Source organism: Condylura cristata, unplaced genomic scaffold (assembly GCF_000260355.1).
Source record: "Condylura cristata isolate star-nosed mole 26May11 unplaced genomic scaffold, ConCri1.0 scaffold00013, whole genome shotgun sequence".
NCBI lineage: Eukaryota > Metazoa > Chordata > Mammalia > Eulipotyphla > Talpidae > Condylura > Condylura cristata.
The window spans coordinates 21,964,876-21,989,924 of record NW_004567114.1 but is presented as its reverse complement, the minus strand read 5'-3'; the positions used below and the strand labels follow the sequence as shown (position 1 = coordinate 21,989,924).

Sequence of the window (25,049 nt, the reverse complement as noted above, 5' to 3'; positions counted from 1 at the left end):
GAGAGAGATAGAGAGTCATTAAGGACTTCATTCTGGTACCCTGGACTTCATTCTGGTACCCTGGTTATTTGAATGATCCTAACGTGTGGAACAAGTCCCCCTAGTGGGGACATTCTGTGCTTTTGATGGGTGAAAGTGTCTTTTATTGCAGCGAGGGAAGTTTCGTGGTCAGATAAAAAAGAACCCGTGAGACCACGCTGTGGTCTCAGCCGTCCTAGAGCCCTGGTCTAGCTGGCCCAACTGCTCGGCCCAGGGCTGTGGCTGGTGTCAGAGTCCTGTTCTGTTGCTGTGGCTCACTTGCAGAACAGAACCCAGTCTGCTCATGCTCTAAAGGGCCCAGCGTAATCACCTAACAGCGCAGGAAAAAACACAATAACGGGCAACTTGGTGCTGCCCCTGTGGCCCCTCCCTGGCTTCCACGCACCTTTTGTCTTCCTGGCAGGACTTGTCTTGACTATTTAAACAATTTTTGTTTTTCTAGCTAACAGACATTTCTTACAGGAAACAAGTACAGAGGGCCTCCCTAGTGGTGCAATGGGTTAAAGTGCAGCACTACGAAGCTAGCCACAGCCGCTTCAGCACGAGTCCAATCCTAGCCAGGGAGCTGACCCACATGGTGCGGCAGACCTCTCCTGTCTCCCCACTGCTCCCCTCAGCAGTGTACTTTATCAGCTGGCCTGTTCTACTCCTGCTCTGTCTCTGGTGAATCCTCTCAACACCCCTGCACTTCTGGCTGTACCCATTTCTGTATGCATAAATGAATCTTAAAAAAGAAAACAAGTACTGAAAAACACACTAAAGTGCTTTTTAAAAATAGGCCTGCCCGAGAAAATAACAAAAATAATGAGCAACCATATACCAGAGACATTTTGTGGGGGTGGAGTGGGGAATGGGATCAAAAATGGGTGGGAGGGGACAGAAATACACGGGATTATGGTGATGGCACATGGGTGATTTGGTGATGGGAAACCCGCGGGGATTACAATTGAGATGGAAAAAAAAAATGTACAAAATGATGTAAAAATAAATAGGCCTGCCATTCATTGCAGGAGGCAAGGTCCCCTCTTCCTAAGGGTGTGCCCATCTCTAAGTCCATTGTCAGACTCTCCAGGTGAGGCCCAGCTCATGGGTAGTTCTGCTCTATAGTCCTAAGAACTAGCAGTTGAACCTCTTTGGTTTTTCTCCTTTATCATGTGTCCGTAATATTTGGTAGATGAGATTTAGTTCCAGGATGGAATATACTTAACAGGATTCCTCCCTAGTTCCCACTCTGGTAAATGGCTGATTTTTGAACCAGAGTCACTTATCTGATCCCAGAATCCTCACCGCCATCTGTGGCCACCTTACCCGTATGTGTGGCTGCAATTCCCTGGTTAGCAGCATCAGGGGCCTGGGCCCAAGGGTTGGTTTCACGCACAGGCATTGCTACGGGTGCTAGAGCAGTATGGGCTGGCTTAGCAGCAAGCACATGGAAGGCTGAGTCAGTGCCATTAGCTACAATGGGAGCAGACAACATCAACGGAGTTAATTCATGCGGGGAGTACAGGTGAACCTTGGAGCTGGGCAGTCAGGCCAATGTGCAATACCAGTGGAACAGATAAGACAGAAAGTTCGTGTTGGGATAAGCATGCCATCTTGCCATGGATACACAAGCCTTTGGCAGAGGGAATCAGAAGTAGTAATTAAATGGCTGGACTGATGAGGTCAGATGACTATACTAGGAAAATATGCATACTGGGAAGAGAGGAAAAGAAACCTGGAAAATAATGTCAAATTAAGCTGAACAGAGCTGCTCTGTCTTACAAACAGATACAGGTTAGCCTTGGCATAATGATGATAGGTAACACCTTTTGTTCTTCTACCATTTTCCCAGAAGATCATCTTATGCCAACTCAATAATGAGTTAATATAGTGATTCCTTCATCATGTGTTAGGCACTATGTTACTAGTACCATATGCTTCATCTCATTTAACCCTTTCAAACCCCCTCAAGGCTGGTAAAGCCTTGTTCTTAGCCCGCCCCTACAACTCCCCACTTTGACGCTTCAGTTCCATAGCCAGCTATCAAGGGTTAGTTTTTAAGCCTGTCTTTATCTGACTCTTAGTTTATAGTTACTTTATACTCTACATCTTAGTAACACCATCCGGTACAGTCTTTCTCCTTACTTCACCTAGCATTATCCCTTCCGCTCTATCCATGAGCTGCGCTTATCTTTTCAGTCCAGCTCTTCATTGTATTTAGCAGAGAGCAGTGGAGCAGGCCCTTCCCCTTCCCCAGACACAGTCATTCCCTCTTGGGGCAGGGCAGTCATGGTTTTGGTACTATTTACCCAGGTCTTGTCTAAAAATTAGCTCACACACAGACTGGGAGGCCCTTACAAGGCAGAGAAAGGACTTTGTACTATCAGTTTTGTAAACCCACTGCCTTATATACAGTCATGAAGGCAAAAGAATGTTAACAGATGATATATTCAGGAAGACCTGACTGTGCAATTCAGGCCATTTACTTAACCTCTCTGGTTCTCACCTTTCTTATCTGTAAAGTCTATCTCAAAGGGTTTTAATGGAGATTAAATGAGATGAGAAAAATGGGAGTCCTTGCCATGATGTGGTAGGTAGTCTGCTAAGTACTTGATAAATTGTGCCTATTAGTATTGCAAATACTTGTTATATGAGATTTAAAGTCATTTGGTGCTCATGACTATGAAAGTTTATTATATTTAAAAAAAAGACTATGCACATAGAACTGGGGTGTAGGCTGAGGTGCAGGTTGTGAGAGGATTCACCAGAGACAAAGTGGGGAGCAGAACAGGCCAAGCGATGAAGTACACTGCTGAGGGGAGCAGCGGGCGGGTCAGGAGAGGTCTGCCACGCCATATGTGAGTCACCCACCCTGGCCACACTGAAGTGGCTCCAGGCAACTTCTCAACATTGTGCTTTAACCTGTTGAACCACCAGGAAGGGCCCCAAAGATTACTGTTTGTTAAAAAAGAAATTTTCTGGGCCCTCCCTGGTGGCCCAGTGGGATAAAGCACAGCATTATGAAGCTAGCTGCAGCCACTTCAGCGTGAGTTCAATCCCTAGCCCCAGAGGTGACCACATGGTGCAGCAGATCTCTCGTCTCACTCGCTGCTCCTCTCTGCAGTGTACTTCATCAGTCTGCCTGTTCTGCTCCCCACTCTGTCTCTGGTGAAGCCTCTCACTGCCTCTGCACCTCTAGCTGGTACCCCAGTTCTGTATGCAGAAATAAATGTCTTGGAAAAAAAGAGAGAAACTTTCTAGAGGGAAAGCATGTAGTAGCCCCCTCCAATGAGAGAAGGCTACTGTCTTGCCTGAGCTCTCTCAAAGAAACGAAGAAACACCAATTATAGCTCAAATTCTAAAAGCCTGTAACTTAAGTTATACAAGCTATTTGCTGATCTCTGAGTCAATATCAACAGTTAGCTCAGAGATACATGGCACAATTGGTGTGGCGGCTGGATAATTCTTTGTGTGAGGGCAGCTGTCCTGTGCATAGGAATATTTAGTAGCATCTCTGAACACTGCCCAGATGCCAGTAGAAAACCCTCTCCACCCCAAATTATAAAACTCAGAAATTTCTCCAGATAACAGATGCCTATTTTTCCCTGAGGGAGCAAAATCACCCTGGGTTGAGAACCCAGGCAAGCATAATGCTAGAACCAACTCTGATGACTTGTTTTTATGAGTTGGCTGGGTACTCTGACCATTAACAGCAGTTAATAATGCAGTGAGTTGGGGCTATACAAGCTCCTATTAGAATGGAATGGAAGGTGGGTAAGTACATGCAAAATGACAAATGCAAACTCTCAGGAAACAGGAGGCAGAACAAAATACACACACTGTCCAAGAGGAAACAAACCTGACATTATCAACAGAAATTTATGGATCTGACCTGCTCTTAGGAAGCTCAGGATGCCAGCATCAGACAAGCAATAGTTTCAAAGAGAACAATGAACAGGCTGGGAGGGCACCCACCTTGAAAGGCAGGAGACTGTGGTGCCACTGCTGTCACTGGTTTGGTCATTGGGGCTGATGAGAAGGGATCCTCGGAGGGTGTGCTGAAGGCGTTGGTGATCTGTGAGCACAGGGAACTGATACTCTCTGCTTCCCCGTCTACTTCTGGGACTGCAAGACAGCAGAAAGTGACTTCAGACAGACAAACAGAGTAATCCTGAAATATAACAGCAGTATGTCATAAAATAACATTTTATACTGCATTCTTTATTGTGGGAGGAAACAGCTTAATTATCAGATGGAGCTAAAAGGCAGCTTAAAAAAATTTCTATTATTCCACTGACTTCTCTGATGGGAAGGTATAAAATGTCAATAATTCATGTACTAGGGGCTACATGCCTTTCTTGCATGTCTCCAAACTTCTGTACTTTCTCCCCTATGACATTCGTGAAAACTTGGTGTTCTCTTTTTGTGCCAAGATGTTTGGCTAGTCATATCTTTCTGGAAGACATCTGCAACATGTTTGTTTCCAACCAGCTCCCAAGGCTGTGGTCTGATTAAGTTCTGCACCAGATAGTAACCCTCTCAGAAAATTGGTCAACCAGTGGATACCTAGTTTTTTTTTTCTCAGTAGTAAGCTATGCCAATATCATCACACTTATTTTTCTCCCATGTACAAGTGTATGAACTGTGATAACAGGAAAATGTGAGCTGAGATCCAGGACTCTTGAGCCTTTGTACTTGATACCAACTCTGCAATACTTCAATGTTACTGAAGAAGCCTGTTATGGCTGCAATAACTTTGTGCAACTGTCAAGTTGTTCCTCATCTGCCCTAGAAGGAGACTAAAAACAAGATACTTGAAGCATCTGGATTTTCAGTTTTTATAGGCCTTGAGAGCTGAAAAGATCCTCAGTAATCATCTAATCCAATTGTTCTGTAGTCATAGGTTCCTCGTTTCATCCATCAACAGACAATACTGTGCTCTTCGCCATCATCAGTGGGAGTGCCCTAATGAGAAAGAGCTTCCTCATATTTTGTATAGCATCAGCCTGACAGCAAGGGATGTCTCAGAATGAAGTAAAGCAGTGTCTACTAAAAGCACTAACCAGAGTTGACACTTTAGCTCCGGATCTTATGACGAGGCTAGAGCTACCGGGGCTGGCTCAATTGTACACAGGCCACACAAAGGCTAGTGTGGCAGTTCTGAAAGGTAATGAATATGCGTGAGGAAATCTACCATCTCATGCACAACAGCTCTTAGATTTATACAGGAGACCCGTTTAGAGCTTCCTCCCTGCGGAGTCATTCACAGTACAAGTAGCACTTACCTATTTCTTCTGGTACATCTGACAGTGATGCTGTTTAACTGGATATGTTTCCAAAGCCTTCTTTAATTAATTCCCTGTTGGGTCCCCAATGACAGAATAAGAATGGCAACCTGAGACCCTTGATATCTGGAAGCAGGTTAGTTAGAAGGAGGGAAGTATACTTCCATCAGAACAAACCATACATCTTCCAGTTCAGGCTAGGAATTCCCATCATGGTTCTGTTACCTATTTATTGCAAAGAAATGATGGATTCATGTTCCCCTTTCCTGGACCTTAGTTTTCTCCCAGTGGGAAAAAACAGAAGATACCAGCATCAACCAGCCTCAGAGAGCATGGCAGATAGCTTGATGGTATTATTTCCACCAGAAGCGATGATAATGCTTCAATGCCAGTACATCAGCAAGTCAGACAGACACTGCATTACCTGCATTTTTTATGGGAAAATCAGTCTTCCTCTGCATAGTGGAAGGCAACTCGTTGATGCGCAGGGAGAGCTGGCGTTTAAAGGGTGACATCTTCTGGCTGAGAGCAGGAAATCCTCGGAAAGAGCCCTGGCGAGCAAGCTGTTCAATCGGCGCGTGCCTGCGCGGGATGGCATGAGGGTTGTTCATCTCCAGAGAGGCAGTGGCATCCGAAGTGGGAGAGGTGGGAGAGGATGGGGATGGGACAGTGTTGCCAGGGATCACTGATGAACCAACTGTCTTATCTGTTTCAGCTCAAGAAAGTCAAGAGAAAGAGGACCTTAGTAATGTTTTCAAATAATTTGAGTTTACCAAGCCGAGGAACTCAAATCCCCATCTAAGTCTTTCGACCCATTTCTTTCCCCATGGCTCTTAAAAGGCAAGCTGGAAGCAAATCTTTGATTTCTTATTTTTCACATAAATAAAAGGTTCAATAATCTCTGACATGTCACACAGAACATCTAAGACACAACTTTAGATATTTGATTCTCATGTAGTGATTGAGGACTCCAAACAGTATTTTTAAAAAACAATGAATTCCTAATGTAAGGCCATTTAAAGAATGATTTGTGGTTTTCAAAGTTTTCTGCTTATTTGTTTGGGGGAGAGAACTCTGAGAGTGGCAAGATCAGAAAGGTTTACACAAATATATTTGATTATATGTCAAAGAAGGTCAGCTTTTAAATCATGAGCAGTATGCATTTGTGGCTCATATAAGCAAACAGAAGTAAAATTTCAAGCTGAATTAAGCCTAAATACAAATACATGTGAGCAACAGTTGAGTCTCATTTTGACTGCGGTGAAGCTCTACCTCCCTCCCCTTGCCATTCTGTAGATGTTGGGGTTTTAACCTCTCTCCTAGTTGCTGTTTGTAGCAATGTGTATTATTTTGTGATACTGAGAAATGTTTCTAGCAATCACACTAGTAGCATACATATTAAATTTTCTATTAAACTTTTTTTATTCGTTGGCATAAATGTTTATAAGATGAAAAAAATTATCACCAATAATTTAATTTCAAATAAAATATACATTTTTTTAACTTAAGAACTAGGGCTATTTGAATCCACATTAAGGATGCTATCTAAAAGAACACAGTAAAAAATTAGTAGTGTCCTATTAATGTACACTTAAATTGAACAGTTTTATTCTAGTACTCTTTGTTGGTTTCAACCCTAGGATATGCAAGAATGCAAAGCATTTTCCCCAGGTCCTGGCAGTTCTAGAACAACCCTCACTCAACCTCAGACAACAGGCTCCTGAGCAAACGCAATGCTTGCACAGGCATTTCTGCTATGTGCTGCTGTGTAGACTTGAAAAAACTCTTATTCTGCAAGATTACACCAAAATCTAGAGGGCTACAGTAAAAAAAGTTAAGGGCTAGCTTTTCAAAATCTGTGGCACTTTTCCACCAAAGCTCTGGAAACAGCAATAATCTACTAAAAGTAACTGAAACCTCTGTGTATATTTGCAACCAACATCAAAATAGGTAGATTTTTTTTGTTAATAATATTTTATTTTTACATCATTTTGTGGTTTTTTTCCATCTCAGTTGTAATCCCTGTGGGCTTCCCACCACCAAATCACCCGTGTGCCAGCACCATAGTCAAAATGGGTAGATCTTCTGAGCTACACCTAGGACTTTATTTCTTCCTTTAGGATGTAGGCCCTTGATGGCACTTGCTTCACTCAAAAATCAGATACATCAGAATTAAAAATTGGTTCTAGGAGACAGGCCTTCTTAATTTTGTTTTTAAGCAAAAGGATTTGTGTGTGTATGTGTGTGTGTGGGGTGAATGTCTGCAGTTTTTTCATCTTCACTCTTTGCTTCCCAGATGGCTTAATGTACTGGAGAATGTAAACACGTTTGAAAACACTAAACTGGCTACTCTATAGGAAGGGACTTTGTTTAGACTTCCAGCTTTGTTCTTCTAGCTGCAGAAAAACAAGTTGAATAAACACACATTGTGGTAGAACAGGATTGTACCTTTCTTGGCATCTTGGATTTGTTTCATAATCTCCTCTCTTTCTGCTTGCTCCGTGGCTGTTGTGACACGAAACGATCCTTCTCTTGTAAAAGTGGTCCGACTAGCATCAAAAGTAGCAGTCACTCCACATTCCTTCTCCCGCTTCTGTTTACGCTCTAAACAGGCTGCAAAAGCACAGCCCACTGCATGGCTCAGTCTTTCTCCCTGTATGTTACAGAGGTTTCAAACACTTTTTTAGGGCTACGGTACCAACAATTACAAATTAGCCTAAACTACAAATAAGTCTGCTTTTACACAAAGCAAAACATTGGGAATTTGAGCTTAAAATTAGACTTTAATATATTAATGTGCGAAATCAATTTAAATGAGTAAGTTACCTTAGGTAATGCTTATGCTTCCCTGTGTAGGAACGGGGAATGCAACCATCAGCACCCTGTGCTTTACAGCAGCTACTGAGACCTCCAGATCCACTGGGCTCCTGTCACATTAGCTCTGGCCACCAGAGTAGCAGGCACTGCCCAAGGTTCTAAGCCCTGACACACAAACCTCTGTATGCTGTTTAGGGGAGTAGTGGAAATATTTCCCAAGAACTTCTAAGGACCCATTGGAGAGGGGAGGCACATTTCAGTAGCTGAAATATGTTGTCATGTCTAGAAATAAAAAGTGCAAATGTATAACTTAAGGTAAATAAAAGCAACTTCAGCAATGAGAAAGGAACGAGTCAACAGATACCTGCTTCCTTAGCCTCCCTTTTCTGACTGTCTCCGTAGACCCAACCAATCTGCCCTACTCCAGACCTTAATCAGCTTTGATTTTTCTCTTATCTTCCCTTCTCTAAACTCTCTCTAACCTCTACTTCAACCTCCTAACCATGTACAGGCAAAAGTTAAAAGAGATTTCATCCATGTGCTCTACTTATAAAAGGACTTAAACAGAAAAAAGTGGATTTTTGGGGGGGAGTGGAAAGATTACATAGATAATGGTTTTAAAGATACACAGGATTACCTAGTTAACCTAATAAAGTCAAGGGTCTGGGCCCTCCCTGGCAGTGCAGTGGGTTAAAGCGCAGCACTGCCAGCCGGCTGCAGCCGCTTCAGTGTGAATCCGATCCCAGGCCCTGAGCTGCCCCCCACATGGCGCAGCAGACCTCTCCTTCTCCCTCTCAGTGCACTTCGTCAGTCTGCCTGTTCTGCTCACCACTCTGTCTCTGGTGAAGCCTCTCACCGCCTCTGTACCTCTGGCCTGTCCCCCAGTTCTGATGCATAAATAAATCAATCTTTAAAAAAATAAAGTCAATGGATTTTTTTTTAAAAACCAGACATAGCTGTATTTTAAACCATATTCCTAGTTGTGAAAAAGTCAGAGATGATAAAGTAACTGTTGGCATCATTTATAGTGAGATATTTGAAAACTGGGAGTCCTCTGTGGCTTCTTCAAAATCACAGCAGGTAGGCAGCTGCTCCTACAGATGGCGCGCAATAGTTTTACTAGACTTTACTTGCTAGTATCAGATATCATAAGGAGAGGTAATGTTTAAAATGCTTTTTGTCTCCAAGATTTCTCATGACTGCTTATTTTAAAGTGAGAAATATTCTTTATGAATCCACATGAGTCTCCACTACCTCCTTAGTGGATGCCATGAGGTTAGACACTGAGTATGAAATTGGAGGATGTGTACAAAAGAATCTTAGTACCTTTTTGTCTGTGAATACAGCTCTATTGTAAGAACAGAACTGTAAGAAAACTTATTTTTCTGGGCCCTCTCTGGTGGCGCAGTGGATTAAAGCACAGCATTACAAGACAGGCCAAAGCCACTTCAGCGCAGGTTCAATCCCCCGCCAGAGAGGTGACCCATATGGTGCAGCAGACCTCCCCTGGCACGCCAGCTGCTCCCCTCAGCAGTGTACTTTGTCAGTTTGCCTGTTCTGCTCTCTACTCTGTCTGGTGAATCCTCTTACCATTCCTGCACCCCAGTTCTGCATGCATATATGAATAAATCTTTTTTTTAAGATTTATTTATTTATTCATACAGAACTGGGGTACAGGCCAGAGATACGGAGGGTGAGGGGATTCACCAGAGACAGAGTGGGGAGCAGAACAGGCAGATCAACGAAGTACACTGCTGAGGGGAGCAGCGGGCGGGTCAGGAGAGGTCTGCCACACCATGTGGTCTCCTCCGGGGCAGGCGGGGATTGAACTCATGGGAAGTGGCTTAAGCTTCTTAGTGCAGTGCTTTAACCCGCTGCACCACCAGGGAGGGCCATATATGAATAAATCTTAAAAAAAAAACAAAAACATTTTCTTAGGTCTAGGACAGAAGTTCTTGAAGAAAAAGTCTCAAGTCTACCTCAAACCCACTGCATGAAAGCCTCTGGGGGTGGAGTCCACCAATCTGTTGTAACAAGTTCTCTTGGTGATTTAGATATAGGCAAACCACTGGCCTAGTAACTCAGAACGGCCTAAAGGTTATAATTTGACAATAAAAGGGTTTTTTAAATTAATAAAGGGGAACCTAACTCTATATTTTATGTGTACAGTAATAGAAAAATATACCACTTTGCAGCTTACCTAGGATCTGAGAGGCTGAGGAAGAAAAGTATAGTTACTACAGCTCATTCGCAAAGCACTGATATCATGCCAAGGAGGCAGAGCTTGAAAAATATTAGCTATCATTTTGGGCGCAGCTAACATGGGCCAGAACCTATGTGTTGAGTGCATTATTTATTATCTAAGTATTAACTAGTAATAGCTATTAACTCCATCGTATAGAAATGGATATTAAGAGTGAGATTGCTAAATAATTTGCCCCTTGCCCCAAATAACTAAGACCAGATCTAACACAGAGCCTAAGCTCTTAATACCACTGTCTCAAAGAGCTTAAAAAACAAAAAAAACCTTTCAGTCAGTTTTAGAGCATGGCCACCATTTCCCTTTCAGGTTTAACCTTGCAAGAATTTACTGTGTTATAACTAACTATACTATCTTATTCTGTTTGAATTTTTAAAAACTAAGAGATTGTCTACACTCAATGCTAGGTTAAAGTTTAGATCATCATCATCAAAGGACTTACCTTTCTTAACAATTTTGGGTCATTTACGTGAAGGATGACAAGTTACTTTTTATTTTTAAACAAAAACTTCCACTAATTTCTAACATAGCATTTTGTACCACAATTTAACATTTTTATTTTTTAATTGAAAATAAAATATATTCTAACTCAGTTCTTTCAGTATCCTTTGCAAATAAATTTAATAAGCACTTTCTGTGACAGATCTTCTACCCAGACATATCAGCAAACAGATACATTTAAGAATCCTGAAAACAGCCCTTACAGTGAAGTTTCAAAGAGCAGTTACCATCACAGGAGCACTTTTACTTTCCTTTAATGACCTTGGCTCTTAGCCAATCATCTCGCACTGTCATACCAGAAGCGCAAACTACTTGAATTAAAGGAATGAAGGCAGGTTAGTTTGGGCACTTCCAAATGCTTTAACAACTTACTGGTGTTACAAATGCAGTAGCAAGCGCTTGGTTGAGTCAACCAGGAAAGAGGCTAATGATGATGCGATCCCTACTTTGGACTCACCGTGTCCTTAACAGCCATGAAGCAGTGACAGATCCAGCGCCGAGTGGTGCCATCACGGCATATGTAAGAGAAGGCTCTATCAAAGTTCCTGTCCGGGGCACAGAAAGAAACTTTTTCTATTGTCTGGTCAACTATGAGGTCCTGGAAAAAGGGAAGCACAAAGGAGTTATGAGCTGATTCAAGTTTCTCAGAAGAAACACAGTTTATTTCATCAGAGTCCCTTCGTGTACTGTCATGAGGCTATGGAAAAGCTGCTGCTGAGGCCAGTGGTGAGAGTACTGAGAACAGGACAGTGCCAAGTGTCCTGTAACAGGACAGTGCCAAGGTGCACTCTGCCCAGAAGCCTCCCTCATCTCACCTTCATGTTTTAAAACATATGCTTGTTAATTCCAGTTTTAGCTTGACAAAGTCCATGTTCAATTTGACAATACTTGTTTTCAATATATCTGATCCAATTTCCATGTATTTCCAACTATTCCCAGGACAGACCTAGCATGACTTTGTTTCTTTACTTGCTGAGCGGCATGGCTACACAAGATGATGCCAAGGCTCTTCTATGTGATAGTCCAATGGCCTACAATCCCTTTATGCTGAGATGGACTGTAACTGCTAAAACATACAATCATACAAATAGCTTTTGGGTTTCCCTGGTAGTGCAAGAGGTTAAAATGCAGCTCTATGAAGCTCTCCGCAGCCACTGCAGCATGAGTTTGATCCCTGGCCACGGAGGTGACCCACACGGCACAGACCTCTCCTGCTTCAGCAGTATATTTCAGTACCTCTGCCTGTTCTGTTCCCCACTCTGTCTCTTGTGAATCCTCTTACCCTCTGTACCTCTGGCTTGTAGCCAGTTCTTATTTGCATAAATAAATAAATCTTTAAAAAATAGCTTTTATAAAGCATCATTATAAGAATTCCTGTTGCTCTATAAGCCTGACAGTTATTTTTTAAATTTATGCAATTCTGGTCCATCATTGTTTTATTTTAATTGACCTTGATACTATTGCGCCTCTTTAACAAAGTGACTCTGCAAGTCTTTAAGATTACTTGCAATTTTTATTGATACATAGGAGTTCTTTATACATTCTGAATATTATTATACACAGTGCAAAATTTCTTCTCTAGTCATGATAGGAAATAAGTCACCAATTACTATTATCAGTAGCAATAAGTAGCCACCAGAGGGCAACATCATATTCTAACCATGGCAAAAAACAAAAATATAGCCTCCACATAAAAATTTCATCTAAATATTAATGAAAACTAGAAAAGCACTTTAAAATATGCTAATTAAATGGCTCTTGTTCCTAACAGTAAGTAATCTACACTTAGGTTACTGCATCTCTTAAACTTTAAAAGGCTTTACATGGAAGAGCTAAAATGAAGCATAATTCACTTAAAATCTTATTCAATCACTTAAAATCTATCAGGCAAGTTATTCGCCCAAACTGCTCTTTATTACCTGCCAGACTTTCTTTCCCTTCCTCTAACATTTGAATTTTTTGAAAAATTGCTTTCTTGTTAAGATTTCTTGACTTTAGATCAATGAATGGTTAAATAAACACACTTACATAATACCTCATATTCTCAAAGGGGAGAATTTATGTATTTTTACTTGGTATTTAGGATCACTTTTTCTCCAATGCAAAATGCTACCTATGGTTTTAGATACTGTGTGGATTCTAAGTTAACCAAACGAGCCATTTACTGTTTCTTGAAATTTCACTTAAATTGGGATTTTAATTAAGTAGCAGGTTAAAAACATAATGTTACCTTATTTATTTATGCATATAAAAACTGGGATTAGGTCAGAGATGAAAGGGTAAGAGGATTCACCAGAGACAGAGTGGGGAGCAGCGGGCGAGACAGGAGAGGTCTGCTGGGCCATGTGGGTCAGCTCCCTAGCTGGGGATTGAACTCATGCACTAGAGGCTGGTGATAGCTTGGTAGCACTGAGACTTTAACCCCTGTGCTACTAGGGAGACCTTAAACCACATTTTTTAAATTACTGAACAAGACGACATTTCATATGTGATCTGTTATCCTCTTAATTTTTTCTAACTGTGCTAAAGGGTCCAGCTTCTACATCAAATTTGTGAAGATACTTTTTTTGTGTATAAGAGCAAAAATTGAATCAGACCTTAAGTATGCTAAACATGCCATATCATGTAGAGCAAAATGTAGAGACAACTATTTTTTGTAAGATAAATGACTAAGTGAATTGGTTTCCTCTACATTAACTAGTCTCTTAGAAGACTGTGCTATAGACAAAGTGATAGACTGACTATATCATGCACATTTGATCAATGAGCAATAGCCTCGATTCACAAAATTTTACCTTAGTTTTTTCATCCACAACTCTGAGTCCATCTGCTGACACCCACAGGACTGCTCTCACTGCTTTCTTTCCGGTCTTTTAAGAGAAACCAAAAAAGGAAGGGAGGGAAAAGGCACACACATAAATAACATTTTTTAAAAAAGGTCATCTTCCATAGAAACACTGATTTCTGCCTTCCAAAAGTCACAAGTACAGATGGAGTCCAAGTTCAGGAGGGGTGCCCAAAGCCAGATAACTCAAACCAAACTGCAGAAACATTCAGGATAAAACAAGCCAAAGCCATTATTTCGGAAACACAATGCAAAAAAACAGTAAGATAAAATTAAGGGGAGGGACAGATGGAATCAAAACCAAGATATCACATTCCATAAAGGGCAAAGAATTCATAACTAGATTCTTCACCCATTTAAAAAAAAATCAGTCAAGAAAACTACATCAAGTAAATATTAAATACATAAGGAGTTACACCACAAGTAGCTTCCAGAAGTGTATTCAGAGGAAGGCGAAACATAAAGGTCTAGGAGAGATGCTGGCCACTCTGCTATCCTTTGACCCTAATGTGGATAGCAGGACTCTCAGTCCTGCAATTTTCATGCTAAAGACCCATGAAATCTTTAGGATCCTATTAACAATAATAAAAAAAATTATTTCTTCTCTCAAGATTAACACAGAACTGGTTTAACTTTCAATATTAAATGTATAGAGACATTCTGGGGTTATAGAAAGATTTAAAAGCTATTGAAAAGATATTTTTACTATGAGAGTTTTTTTTTTAACTGATCAAGAGAAGACTTGTTTTGGAACACAAGCATTGCAAGAGTAAGTAGATATTTGATTTCTCTTGTGATAGGATGAAAATGGACAGTGGGAGTTTGCAATAGTAATTTAACAACTTCCTTTCCCCCCACCCACCAACTGCTCCAAGAATACAAGGAAAAAAAGGCAAAGTGAAGGCTGAGAACAGTATCAGAATATGATAATATATATATATATATATATAGATAGATAGATATAGATAGATAGATAGATCAAAAGGAATCATGTCTGAAAAGGTGGAGCAGCAACCTCTAGGAAGAGACAAAGAAGAGCAATGTCCACCATTTCCTTATGCATGTGTAAATGCCAAGGACACATCTGTGTCAAAGACAGGGCCTTATTTAAGTGAATGGTGAATTCTACTCTGGGCCCTTCATCACCACCACTGCAATCTGATCAGAACCTATTATATGCTAGGCGGTGGGAATACCTGGAGAGTTTCTAGTCCATTGAAAGGTGGCACTCAGATTTAATAATAGTATAGTAAGGAGTACTGTAGTAGAGTAGAAAACAATGTATATATTAATGCCATAAAAGAGGCATGACCAAATCAATTTGTGGAATAGGTTATTATTTAAAGGAGAAGATAGAACTGTTACTGTAGTACCTTTTCTAGATCCTTCCCTTTCCCCCCGGTGGGGGGAAGGACACAGGAAGGGGCATGCAGAATAAACAGCACTACAGGACATGGCAAGTCTGGCTCTATAAATATTTCAACAAGGCTTGACAGTAAGACAGGTGAGTAAGTGGGAGAAAAAATCGGGGACACACTTGTAAGATAAGGAGTCCTATCTGAATTCTACGAGCAATCAGGAACTATTGGAATAATTCATACATAATTAAACAGATTTGCATTTTAAAAATATCACTTTGGCATTAGTGTTCAGCAGTGAAAAGAGAGTGGAAGGACATTGATAGGAGGCAGGAAGACCATAAAGATTCCATGTGCGGGAAAGTGAGGACGGCACACTCCTGGTTGAAATAGGGGTGGAAATGAGAAAGTCTTAAATGGTAACTGGAAAGGACAACTTGTGGATTCCTCTCTTGTTCATGGCTTGGGAACTGGATATATATAGAGTGAGGGTACCACAAACTAAGAATAGAAGAGATGCAAAAATCAGTATGAGAGGGTAGGGAAAAGATTTTAATTTTAAACAAGGAAAGTCTGAGATATTTGCAACACCTTGGGGTAAATGTCTAATAGGGCAATTGGATATAGGGTTGAAACTAAGAGACTACAATGGAATTTTAGATTGAGAGACATCAATCATGGGATTAATAAAAGGGTTAAGGACAGGAGAATGTCATTCATTAAATAATTGGGAGATTAAGTCCTTGAAATATCAGAAAAGGAACCGCTAGAGGGACAGAGAGAATGGGGATTAAGGTCACTGAAATTAAAAGAGAAGGCTAATAAGGCATAGTCTAAAATGTCAAATACTGCAGAGTGATAAAGGAAAGATGTGAAAATGGTTTCCCAGTTGCTTGTTCAAATACTAATCTAGATGTTGCTAGAATAGTAAAGGTACTTTCTAGATGAGATTAACACTTGTAATCAATGGACTTTTGGTAAGGGAAATTAAATTTGTTAATTTAATTTAAAAATCTGGGTGGGCCACATCCAGTTGATGGACGCTAACTAAAGTTTTCACCTCAGTTTCTACTGGAATTTTCCCACAGAGAAGAAATTCTGCTTGAATTTCCAGTCTGCTGGCGTATCCTACAGGCTTCAGACTTAACAGACCCCATAATCACATGATCCAATTATTCTTAAAATGAATTATTCTCCCACCACCCCTTACTTTGACAAACAGACAAAAAAAGATATTGAAATATATACAGAGAACTAGATAGTCTGTTTCTCTGGAGGACCTTGAACCCACACTAGTCAAACTAGGATAGGTTGAGAAGTAAATGAAAAGCAAGAAGATTGTGTATTAGTACTAAATATTCTCTTTCATGCAGTAAGGACAGGCAGAGGATTGAAGGAGGTCTTAAAGAATTGTGATAAACTAGTATGATACACTAGGAACAGAACAGACTTTGGAGTAAGACAAATATGAATATGAATTTAGTGACACTATATATAAACTGAGGAAATTACAAAGCTCGCCAAGCTTCTATTTCTTCATCTGTAGAAGAGTCTGTAGTACTGGTAAAAAGACCAGAGATTTTTACAGTTCCTGGAAGCTAAGGAGAGTAGTGAGTAATTGGTACCTAATTATTGTTACTGTATTATTATTTAATAAATTTTAAACAAAATTAACTCCCAACAACAAAACGTCTCTAAAGAGTGATTTACATACTTCCAGCATTGATATTCTTATATGCTGAATAGGGAAAACCAATGTAAAGATGGAGACTGAGGGCCCAGAAAAAGAGAAGAGTAATTTAGACAGCAAAGTCTATCATAAGGTGGGATGAGAGGGGCTAAAAGGCAAGTACTAGGCAGAAAGAGGATGTTTCTTCCTAGAAACGGAGAGATGGAGTGAGGTAGAGTAGAAATGAAGACAAATTTGGAAAGGAGGGAGCAGCAAGTTGAGGAAGTTCACTCCTGGTAAAGAAATTTCTCTCTGTAAAGAGATGAGATTACCTGCTTTGACTTGCTGGGAGAGGCAGTCAGTCAGAGTAAGACAGTGATTATGTAGAATAGTCATCTAAGGCCAGAAGAGTGACTCAATCCACAAACTCTGGGACTTGGCCGTAGTCTGGGTTTAAATTCTGGTTGTCACTTACTAGTATGACCAAAACCAAATTACTTAACTTCTCTATGCTACAGTTTTCATACGTGTGTAAGGATGTTAATCCTTATAGGATTATTTGGATTAAATGAATTATTAACATGTAAAAGGTTTAGAACCAGGGTGGTTATAATTTACTATCCAAATTGGGACCCGATTAAAAGTAAAGGGAGGTGGGCCCTCCCTGGTAGTGTAATGAAAGCTCTCCAAAGCCACTGCAGCATGAGTTTGATTCCTGGTCAGGGAGGTGACCCACATGGCATGGACGACCTCTCCCGACACGCCTACTGCATCTGCCTGTTCTGCTCCCCATTCTGTCTCTGGTGAATCCTCTCACCCCCGCAACTCTGCCCTGTAACGCAGTTCTGTATGCATAAGTAAATAAATCCTTTTATAAAAAAAAAAGTAAAGGGAGGGAAGCATCATCAAAATGTAGAAATAGGCGCTGTTTCTAACAAGCTGGGGCCATCAGCATTACACCAAGAACAGGACTGCCTATATTTATGTATTTTGCTAGAAGGTAGGCTCCTTGAGGGCAGGGCTTTCCTCATCTGCATTATTCACTGCTGTATCCTCAGATCTTAGAACAACACTTGGCACGGAGCTGGTTTAAGAAATATTTGACGAAGGAATAAATTTGCTAAATAGCTGCTGTAGGAAAGAGCAGACAGCTAATTAGTGACACAGAAGCTGGCCAAATGGCCCTAAAATTCCTGTGAAAGAAATTTAAATTTGCAGTTTTATCAATCTGCACATTGTGTCATCAGCACCTGAGAAAACAGGTTAAGGACCACTTCAAGGTTGGGGACTGGAGATGAGAAAAATGAAAGTCATTTTAGAATAAGACTTTTTCTGTCCAGTCTCCTTGCCACATACAGGGAATGATATCATTTTCTTGGCCCAAATAATACTGTTTGAAATTATGTCTGCTTTTTGAGGTATATCTTCATAATAATCTTTATGACTATACTAATGTATCAATGTGGCCACTGACCTAAATAGAGAAAGAAATAGGTAATATGAATTCTTTTTGTATTTGTTTATACATTTGAGTGTGGGTTTTCAGATGTCACTATAGTTTGTCACATACATTACAGTTACCTCAATCAGGTCCTAAGATAGTCACACTCCCATTGTTAGTAGCTGAAATTATGCCCATGCTTCTTCCTCTCAAATTTTATAGTAGCAAGGCTTCTGTACAACTTGTCAACTTTAGAGTCTTTCATGCCAATAATAAAACTAAGACTCAACTACTGCTTTCCAGAAAATAGTCACAGAAGATGAAATTTTGTTTGCTTTAAAACTAAGTAAGCCAATGTAATAGAGAAGATCGAAGTCAGATAAGTAGAGGACTGAAAACCAACTAACCAGTCAACCAGAGTAAGTATAACATGTGGAATTTATGTACAATTAAGTGACACAGCACCCTTTAAAAGACCTACATATTGATGCAGAAACAATAAAAATGTGGTAGATGTGAAATTAAGATTTACTTCAATCACTATCACTCTAGCACTTGGTAGTTTATTAGTAATTTCAATGATGTAAGTAGCATTCACAATGATTAGTGTTGATAATATGAAAAACAGTTTTGCAACAAAGAGAAAACTGTTCATTCTTCAAGGAGAGAAACTGGGTTTAACATGGACAGAACTTCAGTAACCTAAAATTTAAACAGGAAAAATCTGAGCAGAAGGATCAAGCTAATCTAGGAGAGATGTCAAAAGTAAATGAGACTTTCACATAATTGTCTACTCTAAATATCTAGCCTTAGAGCTTTAATTAAGCATTTATTTGGCTTACACACCTTTTGTTATAGGTCAAAATAAACTAACACAGAAATCAAGCAGGTTCTCACTCTGTAGAAAAGGATAGCAGGTAATGGATCAACTACAAAATTACTAAATTAGCAAACTTATGTTACAATTAAGAAACACACAGGTATCTTAACATAAAAAATAATGAAGAAATACAAAATGGTTGCAAAGATGACACAAATAGTAATGTGCACAAGCTCAGTACACAGTAAGAACATTTTCCTTAAATATAAAAGTTTCTAACAGTAAAAGGCAACTGAAATAACTAATTACAATAAAGAACTGCCACCCATCTACATACCTCTCTATCTCCAAGTAGTTCTTAGTAGGAACCACTTTTTGACAAAAGATGGAGAGCACCGTAGGTGATACTCTGAGCAGGCTTACAGATCCTTCCAGTTGCGCTTTCTGTTACACACAGGCGCTATCTGGGAGAGCATGTCAGATTTCCAGCTGGAGAGATGTTTTTAAACTTTTTAAATCTATAAATGTTTTCTGTGAGGGATCAGATATCAAATATTTAAAGCTTTGCAGGCCATGAGACCTCTACTGCAGCTATTCAGTTCTGTCACTTTTGTAGTACAAAAGCAGCCACAGAAAATATGTAAACAAATGGGCATGGCTTTGTTCCAATAAAACTTTATAAAAATATGTAGTGGGTCATAGTTGGCTGATGTCTGGTATCATTCCTCATAATTCCTATAAACTGATCACCAATTAAATATTTTTGGAAAGGTAATTAATTTTACTGAAATATAAGACTCATTTGTAATTATGTCTCTGACTTTTGGTTTCCTTATTCTTTTGTTTTAAACAAACGTGCTTATCTGTTTTTTTAAACAAAAACTCAGATTTCAGGTGTGACTAACTCTAAAATTCTATGATTCTCAAAATCATCAATTACGTAAGAGCATGCAATTAATCAACATAAATAAAAGTGATATTTGGAGACAAGACAACTCTGCAGGGCATATGATGGTAAGAGCAGAAAGGGTAAGCTGATGTTCCAATGTAAGCCAAAGCAAAGAAATGCTCTAAAGACACGTGGACGCATAATTTGGCAAAGCAATGAAATGTTATGAAGCAACAGCAGCAACAAATATGGGCAAAAGTGGCAGAGCAAATCACTCTTTCTGAACAACAGTGATGTGCCATTCTATTGTGCAAAGTTTTTTCTGCTACAAACCAAAGAGGTCTTCAAGGATACCCAATGTGTAAACAATCGCAGGTCAGTCTCTGTCACACCTACACACAGAGATAACCCAGTCAATACAGAGGAAGAAGACATGTTAACAGGCAACCATGACAGTGTGCCCCCAACACATGAGCAATACACTTCTACCACAGGAAACTTGATTTCATTTTTTTTTTAATCTGACTTGATAAAATTTGAATTTCTGAACAGAGTTGTGTAATGTACAAATTTCACCTTATAATTCCAAGATATAGTGAATATTCCTTGGAGATAAAGAGAGTGAAGTGAAAGAAACAGCTTTCTATAGGAGTTGAGATTGGCATTATTTCTGAGGGCTACATCATTAAAAGTACTACAACTGTTAATCCTGGGCATTTATATAAACAGTTCTTGCACTTTCTCAAGTGAGAGAGGCCCTGAAAGACTTCTGGGAAAAAAAATGACAGTAGCATGTCATGAACCAAGCATTAAAGGAGAGATTTTTGGAGGCAATTTAGTTCTTCTAGTTTTCTAAGTTACTTTTAATTGGAGGAAGTTCAAATATATTCCATTATAGAGTAAAAGTGGAAATGAAAATTCCACAGACACCTTAAATTTATTATACTCCTTTTCACAATAAATGATACCCTATCCCATCGGTCATCCATACCCCAAACCTGGGTCTTACTTGTTTCCTTCTGTATGTCCTTAGGTAAAAGACGAATCACAGCATGGATCATGTACTCCTTATCCCAGTGTCCCTATGACTGTACCCTGCCATTCCTTCTGTCTGAAATGCCTAAGTCTCAGTCTTAGGTGTCATCTTCTCCTACAACCCATCACATCACCTTTATTCTTCCTCTTTGCTTTACTAGAACTTACTACACAATTTGGTAACTCTTTTTTTACCCGTCTAATTTATTCCACTATAGGATGGGCCTAAAAGAAGTGCATCTGTTATTCTTTCACTTATTCATTCACTTACTCAAATATTATGGAGGAGCAACTATGGACCACAATACTGTTCTAGACACTGAAGATTCAGCAGTGAACAAAATAGGTAAAGATTTCTGTCTTCAGAGAGCTTAAGCTTTAGTGAATAAGCTATGAACAAATAAAATATATGGTGATCCAAATGGTGATAAGCCCTATCAGAGAAAAACAGGACAACAGTGAGTATGTATATATGAAGGAGGGTGATATTTGCATTTTTAAATAGGGTTCTCAGTGGATGCCTCATTGAGAATGGAGCTACTGATTAAAGAACTGAAAGAGATGAATGAGTCAGGCACATTTCTGCTCTGTATGATTCTGGGATAGAGGTTATAGAAAGTGCAAAGGTTCTCAGGTAAAAACATCTGATATGTTCAAGCAATAGCAAGGAAGTTAGTGAAGCCAAAGAGCAGGAATAAGAAGGCTAGTAGAAGAGAGGAAAAGAGACAGAGGGAATTCATGTACAATGGTCTACCAGGCCCAAAAGATTTTTACTTTGAGTAGGTCAGGAAGCAACTGGATGACCTGGGGCAGTGGAGCAGCACAATCAGACTTCAGAAGGTCATTCAGGCTGTTGTCTTGAGAAGAGATGATAGGAGGACAAAAATGAAACCAGGGGAAGTACACTATTCAATATAACACTATGCAATAGTAAGGAGATTAGGGCAGTAGTAACAGATGTAGAAATGGGTGTAAGAAAAGAGGAATCAGGTCAGTCTAGAATTTTTGGCCAAACACAGGGATTGAACTGCTGTATAATGAGATGGGAAATACTAGGGAAGAGTAGTTTGGGAGGGAAAGATTAGAAATTTGGTTTGCAATTTGTTAGTGCGAGTTGCCTAGTAGACATCAAAATAGAAACACTGAATGGTGATACCTAACATTTACTCACTACAGCAGGCTGTTTTGTACACTTTGCTTATGTTTGCTCATTTAATCTTCATCACAGTCACATGAGGCAGGCACTATTATTACCCGTTTTTATAGTGAGGAAATGGAGGCAAAATGGTTGAGAACCTCTCCCAAGATCCCAAAGCTAGTTAGTGGCTGGACCAGGACGAAATGTAAAGCTCCCCTGAGTCTGTGAACTGTGCTCTACTGATTCTAAGAGAGAAAACCACTATGGAGTTTAGGGGAAATGTCTGGAGATATAAACTTCAAAATATCAGCAAAGAGGTAGTATTGACAGATGAATGAAAGGTAGTATTGATGGATGGATGAATAATCAAGGAAGAGTTGTAGGCAGAGAAAGGTCTACAGCCTGAGAAGTAGGCAATAATATAAAGGAAACTCAAGGGAATGTGATCCCTGAACTACAAACCAACAGTGACTGTTTCACAGTGGGGGAAGGACTGGGCAGGTTGAATGTTGAAGGTCAAACAGTGATAGTACTATCGGAATAGTAGTGATGTAGAAGACTTGACAAGAACAGCTGTGGAGTGGTAAGGGTAAAAGCCTTAAGTGACTTCAATGAATTCCACAGAGGAAAGAAGAGTTGAAACTGGAGGCGACAGGAAGAAAACATTTTCTTAAAAAAGGATAGTTTGTTTTTATGCTAATAGAGGTCCACAAGTAGAAGAAAATGTGATTATGGAGAGAAGAGGGGTTAGTCTACTAGAATAAATAAGAGCTGGAATAATAATCTAGTGGAAGAAGTGGCCTCAGTCAGGCACACAGACGGTTTGTGAAACCAGGATATGGGCGCGGGTGCAAAGGGATATGGTGGCTGACACGTGCGAGTTTTCTTCGCACGTGTAGAGTAGGAAGTGAGGCCGTTGGCTGAAAACAGAAGAGTAAAAAGAATATGAAAAAGAAAGTGGTGTCAAACAGTCACCTAAAATGAGAGTAATAATCACCCAAAGTCATCTAGATGAAATAACCTAGATCAATGTAAGGATCAATTAAAAATAAAAGAGTGAACTTGCTTTAAAAAAAAAAGGAGAGAGTTAGTGTTTGGGTAGCCTAGCATAAAATTTAGCATGTTTCAGACACTCTGACTTGAGGTTTGAGAATCTCTTGAGTATTCATGAACACAAATAAACTGCAAATGTTAATGCTTTTTGGTTTAATATAGAAAACGTTAGTGACTACAGTAACATATCAGTTGATCAAGTCATAAGAAATAATAAAACCAAAGAAGAATGGAAATGTACTTATTATGCTTGAAACTGTCCCCCCCAAATAATGCATTTCAAAAGGAAAAATTAATCAAATGCTAAAAGATGCATCTAATAAAATAAAAAGAGAAGAAAAAAGGGCAAAGGGCAAGAGAACTTAAAAAAAAAAGAGAAAAGAGGCAGTAGGTACTCTCTTTTCATAGGATCCAGAATGAAGATATAAGCACTAGGTACAATGTCATAAGGAAGAAAACTTGGAAAATCTAAAACAGAACACAGATATGAGTACATGGATTTAATAGTATAGTCATATATGCCAGTGTTTTATGCTCAAGAATTAGGTGAAAACAATATAACCACATATTACCTTTTGACCATGCATTCTCTAAAATATAACCATTTCTTATGGTGTCATTTACAATTATAAAAGCATTAAAAACTTGAAAAAATACATTTGGCAGTACAGCAATATGATCTGCTAGAATAGATGTGGTAATGTTTGGTGATTTTTATACAGTCTGATGTTAATCACAACGGAAAAAAGAGTCAAAAGTGAACTAACAGCACAGGGCATGGGAGTTCATAAACTCAAATGCTTAAAAGATTAAAACCAGTTAACAAAATAAATCAAGCAGGCTGAGTGTGAGGGTGAAGCAAGTTGCAGGGTTTGGGGTGAGTGGGCAGACTCTACTCAGCTCAAATCACTTTTGGCACATACAAGCATGTCGTTTTTGCCAGGTCTTCTACTTCTTAAGAGATATTTTAGTTTTTATGGTAAAGTTTTCAGTGTTTTAAATATTGGAACTGATTCCAATTTATAAACTGTGCAACCATATAACATCTTTGTGGGAAGCACTGAGTTGTCTTGTGTCCTCTGCATTAGACACTTTTCCATTCTTCATAACTAAGGCACACTGGAAGGAAGGAGAGGGCAATGCTCCTGAATGAGAGAACATCAAAAAGGGGCAGGAAAAATAGCTTTGTACTATGTTTCAGCAAACTTTGGTGTCTGGGTAGGCACTACTAACTAGATGGTATATTTGAGTTTGCTTATGCATTTGTAAAATATCGTTTTATGAACAATCCTGTCTAATTCTCTGAGCTATTAAGCAACAAATTAGAAAGCATGGCAAAGGTACATTATAAACCAAAAAGGTCTACATAACTAAATGGCTTTAAAAAGAGACGATATGGTGGTCTAAAAACATTTTACATGTCTGTGTTTAGTAAGGTGCTCATGAAATGGGAATAGAGATTACTTAGCTCTTGGAGTTCATCAAAATCATAAAATTGTTTTCTTTTTAAGATTTATTTATTTATATGTACAAGAACTGGGGTGTAGGCCAAAGATGTGCGGAATGAGAGGATTCACCAGACAGCCTGGGAGCAGACAGGAAGATTTACTGAGATATGCTGCCTGAGGGGAGCAGTGGGCAAGACAGGAGAGGTCTGCTGGGCCACATGGGTCACCTCCTTGGCTGGGGATCAAACTACCGCTGCAATGGCTACGGATAGTGCTGTGCTTTAACCCCTTGAACTATAGGGAGGTCCCCTAAAATTGTTTTGAAAAAGTCAAGTACCATGTAACTACTTGAAGTATTCACCAGTACGGTCAAATACAAAAATGAATTATATATTGTGGCTGCTAAAATGCTGAAAACATTCTTGGTTTTCCTAAGATAATGAACAATTTTTTTTTTATTACAAAGTTT

General features: G+C 39.5%; 1 protein-coding gene across 7 annotated transcripts in view; it reads right to left on the bottom strand.

Annotated features, from left to right (window-relative positions):
• NUMB (numb homolog (Drosophila)) overlaps positions 1 to 25,049 on the bottom strand; it is a 134,641-nt gene that overhangs the window by 2,028 nt on the left and 107,564 nt on the right. For 4 of the 7 annotated variants that reach the window (XM_004681714.2, XM_012724583.1, XM_012724585.1 and 1 more), the window contains 5 exons: positions 13,680 to 13,754; positions 11,342 to 11,482; positions 7,755 to 7,959; positions 5,731 to 6,021; positions 3,997 to 4,146 (listed from right to left, as the gene is read on the bottom strand). In XM_004681714.2, the coding sequence (XP_004681771.1) occupies positions 3,997 to 4,146; positions 5,731 to 6,021; positions 7,755 to 7,959; positions 11,342 to 11,482; positions 13,680 to 13,754 (862 nt within the window). Of the gene's footprint in view, positions 1 to 1,347; positions 1,495 to 3,996; positions 4,147 to 5,730; positions 6,022 to 7,754; positions 7,960 to 11,341; positions 11,483 to 13,679; positions 13,755 to 25,049 lie in introns of all 7 variants that reach the window. The other 3 variants (XM_012724584.1, XM_012724586.1, XM_012724587.1) reach the window with 2 other exon arrangements.